The sequence below is a fragment of the Bufo gargarizans genome, chromosome 2 (genome assembly GCF_014858855.1).
Source record: "Bufo gargarizans isolate SCDJY-AF-19 chromosome 2, ASM1485885v1, whole genome shotgun sequence".
In the NCBI taxonomy this organism is placed as follows: Eukaryota; Metazoa; Chordata; class Amphibia; order Anura; family Bufonidae; genus Bufo; species Bufo gargarizans.
Genome location: NC_058081.1, coordinates 12,155,946 through 12,169,340, shown reverse-complemented (window position 1 = coordinate 12,169,340; position 13,395 = coordinate 12,155,946). Strand labels below are relative to the sequence as shown.

Below are 13,395 nucleotides of genomic sequence, written 5' to 3'. Positions count from 1 at the left end.
TGGAAGTACTTACATATAAAATAAATACACAACAAAACGTTGTATCAGACTGCGATTTCACTAGAATCAACTACGAATAGATATACTTATATATAGCAAATAAGCACCTTAACATCTTTAGTATCAGACCAAACTTTTACCCCAATAACAGAATCAAGGATTACTGGAATTACTGATGTATTAAAGAATGCAAACAACCTAAAATCAGTAGTATTACAGCACTTTGTATCAACAATTGGTGCAGCAAGGTATAATAAAATAGCTCCTATTACCTAGGCTTTACACTGTCCTATTGGTCCTTGCTCTCTCCCTATAGTGTGGACAATGCCTCCCTATTATATGACCAAAATTTTTCCTGAAATATGGATAAAATTCCACTTCGTCAACTTCGATTTGCTCATATCTAGCCATAGCACATGTTGCAGGTCAAGACAATGCTGGTGATTTTATAAAACAATGTTTAAGGAGGCCACCATGTAGCATATCACCTTTGGAGCAAATGTTTCATCTTTTCCATCCATTCTGAAAGATAGATCTCATCATCTTCTGGATAGCTCTCTTGATCTCGTTATTCCTCAGGCTGTAGATGATGGGGTTCATCACTGGTGTCACTATTATGTACAAGAGAGATCTGTATTTATTGGTGTTGGATGTGCTTCCTTCAGATGGAACCATGTAGACCGTAATTATGGTTCCGTAAAATACACACACTGTGGTCAGATGGGAGCTACAAGTGGAGAAGGTTTTTCTTCTACCGTGAGTGGAAGAAATGTTAACGATGGTGAAGAAAATACAAAGGTAAGTCATAATAATAAATGCAAATGGAAAGAAAATTCCTAAAAAACAGATAACAAAGTCTTGCACCATTAAATTGGAAGTGTCTGAAGTGGCCAATTCCACTATGGGGCCAAAGTCACAGAAAAAATGGTCAATGTAATTCAAGCCACAGAAGTCAAACTGGATTAATAAAAAGAACTCACTTGATGTCAACAAAGTGTCTAAAAACCATGACCCAATAACGAGCTGGAGACAAATATCTGGACTCATCAGTGAAGAATAACGCAATGGATGGCAAATGGCCAAATATCGATCATATGACATGACGGCAATGAGAAAACATTGAACAAATACAAATATTCCAAAGGAATACAACTGCATGAGACAGCCCCAAAAGGGCAAACTTCCCTCCCCGTCAAATATTATGCCCAACATCATGGGCACAACGCTGGTGGTTACTAAAACATCAGCTATGGATAAGTGTTTCAGAAAGATGAACATTGGGGTTTTAAGGTGGTCAAAAGTGGTCACTAAAAGGATGATTAGAAGGTTTCCAACAATGATAAATGAATAAGTCAGGAAAAGACCAATGAATAGAAGAGTCTTGTACTTGTGTAGACCTCGAAATCCAAGAAGACGTATCTGAGTGATTTGTGTCTGATTCTCCTCACACATATTTTCTCCTGTAAATTGAGAAAATGTAAGCCGTTACATATCTGAGAAGACCTGAATTGTATAGTCCTAAAAATAATATTAGGTACTATATTCTACTTACTAATGATCCCCCTCAGAGGAGGGTTACGAGGAGTCTGGGGTACTTTGACAAATTATGAGATATATCAGCGTTGTTGGGTCTGATGGCAGAGATGAAATTCCTCACATGCTGATGTATTTTATAATGTCAGATAAACAGAGATTTCCACAGAATCCGGGCACGATAATTGCACTCAAGTGACTGAAGTAGACAGATGGGACCAGTCATTTAGATAAATTGATAGTTAAGTGGCTCACTGGGAGAGGCTTCTTATAACTGAATATTTCTTGCAATAATAAAAAAAACTAAACAATGAATAATATGTTTGGTTAGAAATTAGCAAACAGTTTGTTGATTTGCGATATATGTGATTTTTTGTATATGCTGTCTGCGTGTAGCAAATCTTTTCAGTTTTTTTCTGTCATGTACTTACCCGTCCACACTCCTGCGGTGTGTCCAGCCTCCATAATGTGGTACTGCCAGCATCACTTCATTACCGCATCGACCAGCCCAGCTGGCAGTGGAGCTTATCAGGGAGCAGGGATACCGGGCCAATCAGACTCAGTGCCAGATTCATGTACTTTATTTTGGGGTGGAATTTAAATAGGCAACAGCTGACCACGGTTGCCTGTGTTTGGTCTTCCTGCCTGACAAGCTGTATTTGTATGCTCTCAGGGTTCTGTTTCTTTGACCTGTTGAGTATTTGTGACCTTGCTTATAATTGCTGACTTGGCCTCTGATGTTATCTTTTGGTTTTGACCCTGCTTGTAATGTGACACTGTGTATTGTCTCTTTTGGTTGAGTAATGTGTGGTTTTGACCCAGTTTGACTAACTTTTGATTTTATTCTGATTAGGTCCCATGATTAGGGATGAGCAAACCTGGACTTGAATGTTCGGGTTTGTACTGAACATTATAGTGTCTGGGTACCTAGACGTTGGCGTGAAAGTCCGTTTGTGTTTGGATTTTACACCTTTTAAGCTGTGGGCACTTGGAAGCCATTACAGTCATGCCTAGTATTGGCATGGCTGTGATTGGATTGCGCCCCATGTGACCATGAATGCATAAATGCCGGATCACATGGTGCATTGCCATTCTGCTCTAACTAGTGTAGAGACAGGACGCTGCTGCAGTGAGGGACAGTGTTAGGCTTTTCACCTTTCTGTTCAGTCTGTGGGTGACCAGTAGGAATATTTGATCATTGCAATACACCTGCTTTGCACCAGAGACACAGAAATACAATACTTGAAAAGGCTGTTAATGCTGTGGGTAACCTGAAGTCATTTTTTGGGGTTCCAAATCTGCCTTTGTATCCATCTTACTGTAATAGGAGATATAGTCATTCTGTTAATTGTTTCGGTGACATAAAGCCATTTTATTGCGTCCCAGAGTCCACCTTTGCATCCGTCTTACTTTAATACAGTAAATCCTTTACATTACTGATTCAGTTACTGTACACTATGGCCACCAGGCAGCTTCTTGGGCGTTCCAAAGGAACATGAAGTGCCAAAAATGTTTTTGTAGCTGTATCAAGAAACAGCAGAAGAAGGTGTGGCAGTATCAGCAGCTGCAGCAACAGACCAGAGCTGCCAGTGTCATCCAGCAGTCACGTTTTGACCAACAATCTAACTGTACTAGAATGGTTGACTCTCTCTTCACAATCATATCAAGTGACAACAGATACACACAGCCAGGAATTGGTGGATTCCTCTGACACCACGCTCAGTTGGCATGTCTCAGGAACTGCTTCTGTGCCCTCACCTGTCCTGAACCTGCTTTGCTTTTGCTTCTCCTTCCGCTAGCCAAGTAATGTATGCCACCATCTCTGCTCCGCTTTTCAGTGAAGATGAGATTTATGAGGACAATCACTAGTTAAAGACCAGCACAGACTTGGAGGAAAGGTTTATGGCAGACTCCTGTAGGTGTGCAATTACCAATTATGACAGACAGGTGGGAGCACAAGGTGCGAGAAGTCAGAGACATGTGCAAGAGACAGGTGTGAGTGACACAAGTAACGACTAAACAGATGTAAATGATGATGTAGGCGATCGTATGTGGGAGTCAGGTGAAGGTGAATCATCATCAGGGAGTGAGGGTGGAAGCCCGCCCATGAGACAGTAGGATGAAAGCAGTGGAAGATCTGCAGCAAAACATGGGAGGGGTGCACCATCTACTACTTTGGAGACTACCGGCTATGACTAACAGAATAGCAGTGCACAGGCTCATAAATGCAGCAGCAGGTAGGCATCACACAGTGGTGGAGGGAAAATGCCATACTTGCCAGTACTGGGGTATGTTAGCGTGGCTGTATGCAGGATATATGGGCAGAAGGTGAGACGCAGCCATGGTGCTAAAGTTGGCACGACACCCTGCATCAACACATGGAGCGTCACCATAAAGTGACATGAGAAAACCGTGCCACTCATTTAGTGTGTTGTGTTACAGCCTGATAAGGCAACTGCTGCATCTCCCACCGGCCCGCAGCCCCTCTCTAGCAGTTAGGACTCAACATCAGCAGAAAGAAGCTGTCGTTCCTTCCCTTCGACATAAAACAATACACACACTTCACACTGAGACTGGGCCACCGAGTAGGATGCATCTGATTAGATAGAGTGGCCTAGGTATACCTGATGTATCGTGATTTGTGAAAAATAATTTTGTAATGAATCAAATTTCTTGTCAAAGTTTGGCAAATCATCCAAATCGAATTTTTCAAAACTTTGCTCATAGCTAGTCATTAATCCTGTGTCCTATCATCTAAATTTGCCAGATTCATTTAAAATGCATAATGTCTTCCACTGGTCTTTACTAAGGATGAGTGAAGCAATTCTAAATTAATAAAATTTGTTATTAATTTCACAAAAATTCTACCTCAAAACAAATCCAATGCCAAATTTCTGATTCATTTTGGATCGAATAAAACAGCATCCAGCGCCAGCAAGAAGAAGGATGAAGACATGACACTGGGAGGAAATGAGGGGAAATCTTGCACTGATTGGCTCACAGGCTGGCAGCCTGCCCAGATCAGCCAATCAGGGGGACAGCAGTCAGGGAGGTCAGTGTGCAAAACAAGCACAACTTCATTCTGCTTTGTAATTTCATCCTGGAATGAATCAGAGTTTTCGATACCTCTAATGGGGTACCTCTAATAGAGTCAGAACACACAGCTGCTATGGGGCCATAGAGGAAGAGGGCCCGGCCCTGCAGGAAAGCCCCATCCCCAATTCCATTAGATTTCTAGCTGAGAAAACCTAGCTATCTGTGGAAAAGGACCTGCGATCAGCATGTGATCAGGGCAGCCATGCAGAGTACAGAGTCAATAGTTTTACAGCAGAAGGAACTTTGATGATGTCATCATCATGTGACCAGGGCATGGAGACAAAGCTCAGCCATGGAGAGGAAAAAGTCGCGTGTAACGGCACCCCGGGCATAAAAGGGGGTAAAAGCCGTTTAAGAGATATTCCCTTTCCAGATGCAAAGGCAGCTACTAAAGACGCCAATCTCCTGAACTGGAAACCATATGAATGCTGCATACAGCCGAATAGGAAAAACCATATGAAAGGTTTACACTCCTAGCAGTCGAACTGGAACAGCATACAATAAATCCCCCCAAGAACGAGACAAGGTGCCGTGTTGAGTGTCAAGCAGTGTTCAGCCAGAGCTGTGTGTTTATTGTTCTTATATACACATTCTTACACATTAGTACCACTCACAGGGTTTTTTAAAACAACCAGTAACCACGTACAATACACTCAGACGCTCCCACACAAAATCCTCCCCTCTGCCTGTGATACAATTACCTTACACATGGGTTAATGTAATTATCACAGGAAGAATACACAGTTTTGCACAATATTCATAACTGGAAAAGTATGCATCACATTCACATAAAACTTACAGTTACAGAATCGACATACTCCAAATACAAACATACGTCAAAATCATACAACTTGGTCCAGTGGGTCAAAAGTTAGATCAAAGTCCTTTGTGACCAAAGGAAGCATGGCTTTCCGGCCCAAACCAGTTTCCACAGAGTCTTCTGTCCTGGAGACAATTGGGAAGTAATCCAATTTATCTCCCAGGATAGAGGCAAAACTTGATTAGTCACATGGTAGTAAAAGACAATAAAAGATATAAAAATAAAATAACTGTGCAGCTATTGCATAAAACAGGTACGTTCAATATATCCCCAGATAGCTTGGATCTGAGCGCACAATATTACTGAATGGCGCTCAGATCACATATACACAGTTCAATTGCCATGAAGCCAAATTCTTTCACATAGTCTTTTGTTATCCAAATGGGCCCCATGGCATAGCTATATGGGGTATCACTGTTTAAATAGGGCAAGTACCAAATGACCCGGCTTTCATGTCTTTGCAGGGGAAAATCAAGCATTTCAACAAGGGGCAATTGTCTAAAGGGAGCAGGCGGGCAACCAGGCTTCTCCAATGCAATGTGGAAAGGTTGGTCTAGTCAGAAATTACATTGGGAGCACCTGTGTGTGGGAGCAGATGAGGTGTATATTTGGCTTTGTTCACATATGCGCTAGTGAAGTTCGCTGTTCTGCTCTGTCATGCAAGCAAAAAACTAAAATATGCGGTAATATTAGATCTGGTGCATCCGGACATGGTGTCACGGTCCCTCAGGTAACTGATTTCAGGAAATCAAGGAGACTGGCTGAGTGTGGAGGAATCTAACAGCCTCCTTGATTTCTCTTGATTCAGTGTTGATAGGGTTAATGACCACTTCCCTTGTCTCAGCTGTTGCTCAGTGGTCATCACTTCTACCCTTTATAGTCTGACCCCACCCTTCTGACTATGCGTTGGATTGCTTCATTTGGTTTTGGAAAGAGCTGGAGTGTGGTTCTCCCTGAGTATCTGCTCATCCTTCTACAACAGAGGCTAAGTGTCTCGCTTGTTTGTTTTTTTGTCTTTTCCCCTTGGTTGTTGTTACTGGGCCTCAGGGAGATGCTTGTTCCTTCATCTGGGAAGGAATGGGTTGTCTCATTCCTGCCAATATCATTAGGGCTCATCAGGGTCTCCAGGGCTTCCAGGTTCCTGTGTATGGGCATATCTACCTTCAAGGGTTGCCCATGTGGTTAGGAGTCAGGGCCAGTAGTAGGGTTCTTTAGGTGGTGACCCTTTCCCTGGTTGTCAGTGTGGTGTTTACTCCTTTATCTCATCCGTGACACATGGGGACTCAATTCAGATTCTTGGTATGGAGCCCAGTGATTTTTATGTTCACACATGGGAACAGTATAAGAAGATGATAGAGTGAAAATAGGCGATAATGAGGGACCATATAAGAAGATTATAGGGAGAGAATAGGTGATAGAGAAGGACAGTATAAGAAGTTTATATAAAGAGAAAATAGGTTATATGGAGGGACAGTATAAGAAGATTATAGAGAGATAAAAGGTGATAGAGAAGGACAGTATACAAAGCTTATAGAGAGAGAATAGGTGAGAGGGATTGATAGGGGGTATTTTATATTGGCACACATGCTCACTCTGTTATAATTGGCAACATCTATAAGACATGCAGTTTAATTGCAGCATGCGTCATACAAAATGCAACAAGGGGGCCGACTGAGACTTTATCGACTAAGTGCCCACATGAACCTGGATACGGATCTGAGAGGAAGGGAGTGAGAACTGGTCTATAACAGGTGTATTTACTGGCAGGCTCTTGTCAGCTCATCTTCTGGCAACTAGAGTTAGGGTACTTTCACACTAGCATTAGAAGAATCCGGCAGGCAGTTCTGTTGCTATCAAATGCGCCAATTTGATAGCCCTGCCCATTTTGACATTTATAACTAATTTCTGGTGTGATGAAAATTGTGGAGAAAACGGTTAATATATTTGGTGCAAATCAAACACCATTCTTTTTGGTTCATTTTATGCCATAATTATGCTGCAACATGCTTAATAAATGCCCCCCAGTGTGTTTCCTCACCCCATGGACTTCTGGGCAGGAAGCCTGAAACAGTGGCCCAATCTGGTCCAGTATGTGCTCTGTCTTTTTTCTTTGTCCAGCCTCCAGTGTCATCTCAGAGAGTATTGTCAGGTGGGCAAATGGACCAACGTGTTCTGTGCCAGTATCCAGAATATTCCTTTTGTCAAAATGAATGAGGCATGAATCTGGGGGAATTTTCACACTCCTATAGCTGAGGCGGATGAAAAGATCTGACCTCTCTGACTGTGCCCCATCTTGCCACTTCCACTGTCTGCCTGCCATCATATTCTGCTTGGCATAGTTGCTGCTTCCACCATCATGCCACTGTGCTGTCTGCTTGCATACCATCATGTTTACACCATTGCCACAGCTACCCTTCCCTGCTGCTAATCCCCTATTGCCACTTCCATTACTACTTCTGGCGCTACTATTACAGCTACATGTTCACCACAACTACTACTACTACACACATCAACTACTACACATATCTTCTACCTTGCCTTTTCCATGCTATGCTGCTACTGCTGCCGATACTATTGCAGCCAAGTTCCTCTAATACCCTACCCTTTCAACCTCAAAATTTGGATATTTTTTCCAGACTTGTTCAGAACAAGCCTACTCTTTCTCCTAACAATTTACACTTTTGCATGTAGAAATAAAGGCATTCTGCCCCCATTAAAGTTACATTTTTGATGCTTGTTCAGAATGAGCCAAACTTTCTTCTGACATTAATGAGTTTAAATGGGGCAGGAATTTCTTGATGCATACTTTTGGACTCTTGGTCCCAACAAGCCACTGTTTGTTTGTTTGTTCCCAACAATACTGTGGTTGTTTAAACATCATCTGCCCCGGATAAGGGACAATTTTTGGAAGCTTTATAATATGCAATTGGATAACATATGTGACGGTGGGGTGTGTAGTTAAACATGCTGTTTGTTAATTCTTTCAAACGTGCATTTACCCTTAGCCATGCATGTCAGTGTGGCTCTGACATTATTTTCTATTGCTGTCACTATATTTAACAGTTTCAGGAAGGGGGAACAAAAAAAAGTATTAACAACTTTTTCTATTTTTTTTTTTCCAAAAATTTGACAAATCAGACACAAAACTAATTTCAGGTTCACTCATCCTTGGTTTGTACTCAAAAATATGTCACTTCTCTGGTTCTTCCACAAAGACTTCCTGTTCCAGTTGAGGTTCAGGGGGAGCTGGAGAATAAAACAATTCTAGTAAAATAATAAATAATAAAATGTTCCCATTAGCATTTGTTTGGGGAAAAATAATAGTGGAGGGACTAATGTAGGTATTGGCTGTGGCTCTGAAGGCTGTGAAGTAAGCAGAGGTCTAAATTAAACCTCTTAGACGCCAACTATCACCCATCAATTATATCCCCCTTAAGCGCCACGGCCTGGGTTTAACTGCAGTCAATACACCGCTCATAGCTGCACAGTTGGGGGGATGAGGTGCTCTATAAGCAATGGGAAACATGTTTAATATTTCATTTTTATTAAATTTCACTGGTCCTACCAATTAACCTATCACCCCAAATAATAATTACTATGACAATAAAAGTGATAATATTAATCTTTATTTATATAGCGTCAACATATTCACCGGCACTTTATATGTGATCGATCTAATATAAAATGGACTTTAGTAGTAGTATACCATTAAGAGAGTCCAACAGACTTCTTTCATTTTCAGAGACTGCTGTATATAATGTAAACAGGGTTGATTATGGAATTAACCATCCTGGTAAATTGAACAACAGTTCTAGAAGGTTTTATTTTTGTGAATTCCCTGTATGGTTTACTACATACCTAGATAAAAAGTAATCAGACTCCTGACATCACAGCTACAGTATACAGTGGTCCCTCAAGATACAGTGACCTCAGGATACAATATTTCCGACATACAATGGTCTTTTCTGGCACATTGTAAGTTGAAACCATACTCAACATACAATGCCTCAGACTCAGATGGAACCAATCAAGGCCACTTGTCTGGTAAAATAGCTGGATTAGTTTCTAGTTAGCAGCTATTCCTAGATGTTATATGTAAGAACTTGTTTTATCTGTCTTAGTTATCTGCTTATTTTTTTCTTAAATCTTCATTTTCTCTTATCTTGGATGACATTTTGGGGCTTTGGAACCGATTACTCATTTATGATGGTTTCAACATACAATGGTCATCCTGGAACCAATAATATTGTAACTTGAGGGACCACTGTATAAGCTTCTTAGACATCGCAAATCTGTGGGCATTAGCATGACATTGGGTATGTGACTAAAACAGCCTCTGCTCTTCTAGAAAGGCTTTTCTCAAGCCTTTAGAGCTTTGTTCTTGGCATTTTTGTCCCAATTTACGAGGTCCAATCCTGATTCTTGATGAGACAATCTGGTTGGCAGTTGACATTGTGTTTGATCACAAAAACAAAAAAGTCAGAGTCCTGTGCATGTGACACAAGTTCCCCCACATTAATCTTAATATCTTCTTCAAGATCCTGGACCACTCATCATAGAAGTGCAAAGAAGGGGTGCCCTTTGCAAAATTGTGTGGTTCTGATCAGTTGAAAGGGCAGCCTTGAGCTTTCTGAAGATTCCTGCCACAGTAAACTGCATGTTAAGGCCTGCAAGCAGGTCTTAACATGTGCCAATAAAAGTCTTTGTAGAATGCAATAGTATACTAATGCAGTCTATGGTATAAGATATTAGAGTATCGAAAGTTTAACTTTGCTAAACTGACTAAAAAGTTTGCTTAAAAGATTTTCAAAGAGTAAAAACATGTAGAAAAACACAAAAATATTAAATATTCACTCCCCTTTCCCAATTTTGCGTATAAAAACCAAACAATAAAAATAAATATAATTGGCATTGCTGGTCAGAAACATTACTCTGTGTACTAAACATAATACAAGCTATATAACTCACAGAATAAAATCATTACTTTTAGACCACAGTTAATAATTCTGTAAAATGTTTATTTCTTATTTTTTATTTTACAATTTCACCCCACCTAGACTTTTTCCCCATATTTCAATAGATCATATGGTAAATTAAATGACACTATTAAAAAATCTAATCTGTAAAAACAATTTCCCATGTCACTTTGTAAATAGAAAAGTAAAAAGTTATGGCTATTGGAAGTAGAGAGGAGAATGAGCACAAAAAAATATAAATTGGCCAGTGGCTGATTCGGCCAAATCTTTGTGGAGCTCGTGTTGCACACGGTTATGCTGGATCAGGAGACTTTCTCAGCTATTGTCAAAAGTTGAAAATTATATTTGTATAAAATATATTTGCAAGCTATAGCATTTCCTTCACCAAGAACATTTGTTTGGCACTGTGAACATTCACATGTAATTTTGTGTAGTGCAGCCTCACTAATACAAAGTAAATAAGAAGCCATGATACACGAAATACGGTGTGCTACAGTATGTTACAGCCATTGTGCATAGTGCAAGTCAAGATAATGTCTTGCGCTTCTATAAACCTATATTTTAGTTTAGCCAGCTATATAATACTTATAGCAGAGGTGATTCAGAATTCAATGAGAACATCATGTAGCATAATACCTTTAGATTGAAGGTTTCATCTTTTCCATTCATTTTGTAAGATATAACTTATCATCTTCTGGATAGCTCTCCTGATCTCGCTGCTCCTCAGGCTGTAGATGATGGGATTCATCAATGGGGTCACTACTACATACAAGAGAGATCTGTATTTATTATTATTGGATGTTCTTTCTTCAGATGGAGCTATGTAGACTGTCATTAGGGTTACATAATATGCACACACTGTGGTCAGGTGAGAGCTACAAGTGGAGAAGGCCTTTCTTCTACCATCAGTCGAAGAAATGTTAAGAATGGTGAAGAAAATACAAAAGTATGTGACAATGATAAATACAAAAGGGAAAAATATTTCAAAAAAAGACAGAACAAAGTCTAGTAACATCAAAATGGAAGTGTCTGAAGTGGCCAATTCTACTATGGGGCCAAAGTCACAGAAAAAGTGGTCAATGTAATTCAAGCCACAGAAGTTAAACTGAATTAAACAAAAGAAATCACTTGATATCATCACAATAATTAAAAACCATGATCCAATAACGAGCTGGAGACAAAGATCTGGACTCATTATTGAAGAATAACGTAATGGATGGCAAATGGCCAAATATCGATCATACGACATGACAGCAATGAGGAAACATTGAACAAATCCAAAAATACCAATGCAATACATCTGCATAAGACAGCCCCAAAATGGCAAATTTCCCTCACCGGTAAATATTATGTCCAACATTATGGGTACAATACTGGTGGTCACTAAGACATCAGCTGTTGACAAGTGTTTCAGAAAGTAGAACATTGGGGTTTTGAGGTGGTCAAACGTGGTCACTAAAAGGATGATTAGAATGTTTCCAAGTAAGATAAATGCATAAGCCAGGATAATAACAATGACTAGGAGAGCCTCGTATTTGTTTAGACCTTGGAATCCAAGAAGATGTATCTGAGTGACTTGTGTCTGATTCTCCTCACACATTTTTTCTCCTATAAATTGTAATTGAGAAAATGTAAGCAGTCTAAAATGACCAGATATTGTTAAAAATAATATTAGGTACTATATTCTACTTACTAATGATCCCCCCTCAGAGGAGGGTTAGAAGGAGTCTGGGGTATTTTCTGCCTTGAAATATATAATCAGAGTTGGGACTTCTCAGAGTAATGGTGAAAGTTCCCAGATGTTGATGTCTTTTATAATGTGAGATAAACAGGGAAGATTTCCTTAGGACCCTGGCATGATAATTGCACTCAAGTGACTGAAGTAGACAGATGAGACCAGTCAATTAGATTAGTTAAGTGGCTCACTGGGTGAAGATTATTGTGACCTAATATTATAGATAATCAGTCAGTATTAGACTGAACTGTAAACAATGTTTCCTGTTAGAAATGAGCAAAAAGTTTGCTTTTGCACTATATATTATTTTATGTGCTCTCTCCAGACAGCAAACCGATTCACTTTTATCGGTGACACAGGGAGAGCATTTTGCCAATTAACAGGCTAATATATAATATTGATACTCTATACTTGCAGTACTTACTGTTATAGATACTTACAATATATACTGTTTAAATATTACACTAGCAAATCATGCTGGCAAATAAAAAGTGTTATATTGCTTTTTCGTAGACATATCATCATTCTTGTAAGGAAATATTACTGTCATGTCGGGAACCACAGCCAGCAAATTCAGAAACTGACACCAGTCTTCATTAACCACTTTGTCAAGTAGCAAGGCCAGATTGCCTTGACTTCTAGAGATGCAGATTAGGTCTGTGAAGTAAGGTAGCAGAACATCGGTGCACGCTAGCTAGAAGCAGATTTACCAGAATGACTATAGAGTGAAAAGAATAGTAGACAAGCATCATCTAGAACCACAGCCAGCAAACTCAGAATCTGATTCTAGTCTTTGTTAACTACCCTGGACAAGTAAGAAGTTATGGCTAGCTCTAGTTTCATCTGCTAGGCCAGATGCATTTGGCTTCTAGGGACACAGGTTATGTCTGTGAAGTAAGGTAGCAGAACATTGGTGTACGCTAGCTAGAACCAGACCCACCAGAATGACTAAGGGGTGAAAAGAATAGTAGACGAGCACCATCCAGAACCATAGCCAGATGACTCAGAATCTGATACTAGACTTATTTAACCTCTCCAGACAAGTAGGAAGTTATGGCTACCTCTAGGTTCATCTGCTAGGGATGGCTTCTAGGGATGCAGGTTACATTTGTGAAGTAAGGTAGCAGAACATTGGGGCACACTAGCTAGAAGCAGACCTATCAGAATGACTAGGGAGTGAAAAGAATAGTAGCCAAGCACCATACAAAACCGCCAGGAAACTCACAATCTGATAC

At 40.1% G+C, this 13,395-nt stretch overlaps 2 protein-coding genes across 2 annotated transcripts; both read right to left on the bottom strand.

Annotated features, from left to right (window-relative positions):
- Nucleotides 1-504: 504 nt before the first annotated feature.
- LOC122925439 (olfactory receptor 510-like) lies at nucleotides 505-1,452 on the bottom strand. The gene has a single exon (XM_044276799.1). It carries the CDS (start codon nucleotides 1,450-1,452, stop codon nucleotides 505-507), a length of 948 nt encoding a protein of 315 aa, XP_044132734.1.
- Nucleotides 1,453-11,077: 9,625 nt separating this feature from the next.
- Nucleotides 11,078-12,025, bottom strand: LOC122925438 (olfactory receptor 510-like). Its single transcript, XM_044276798.1, has one exon. It carries the CDS (start codon nucleotides 12,023-12,025, stop codon nucleotides 11,078-11,080), a length of 948 nt encoding a protein of 315 aa, XP_044132733.1.
- Nucleotides 12,026-13,395: the final 1,370 nt, after the last annotated feature.

Excerpts from the sequence above, each read along its gene's own strand:
- LOC122925439 (XM_044276799.1), bottom strand. The coding sequence starts at position 1,452 with ATGTGTGAGGAGAATCAGACACAAATCACTCAGATACGTCTTCTTGGA.
- LOC122925438 (XM_044276798.1), bottom strand. The coding sequence starts at position 12,025 with ATGTGTGAGGAGAATCAGACACAAGTCACTCAGATACATCTTCTTGGA.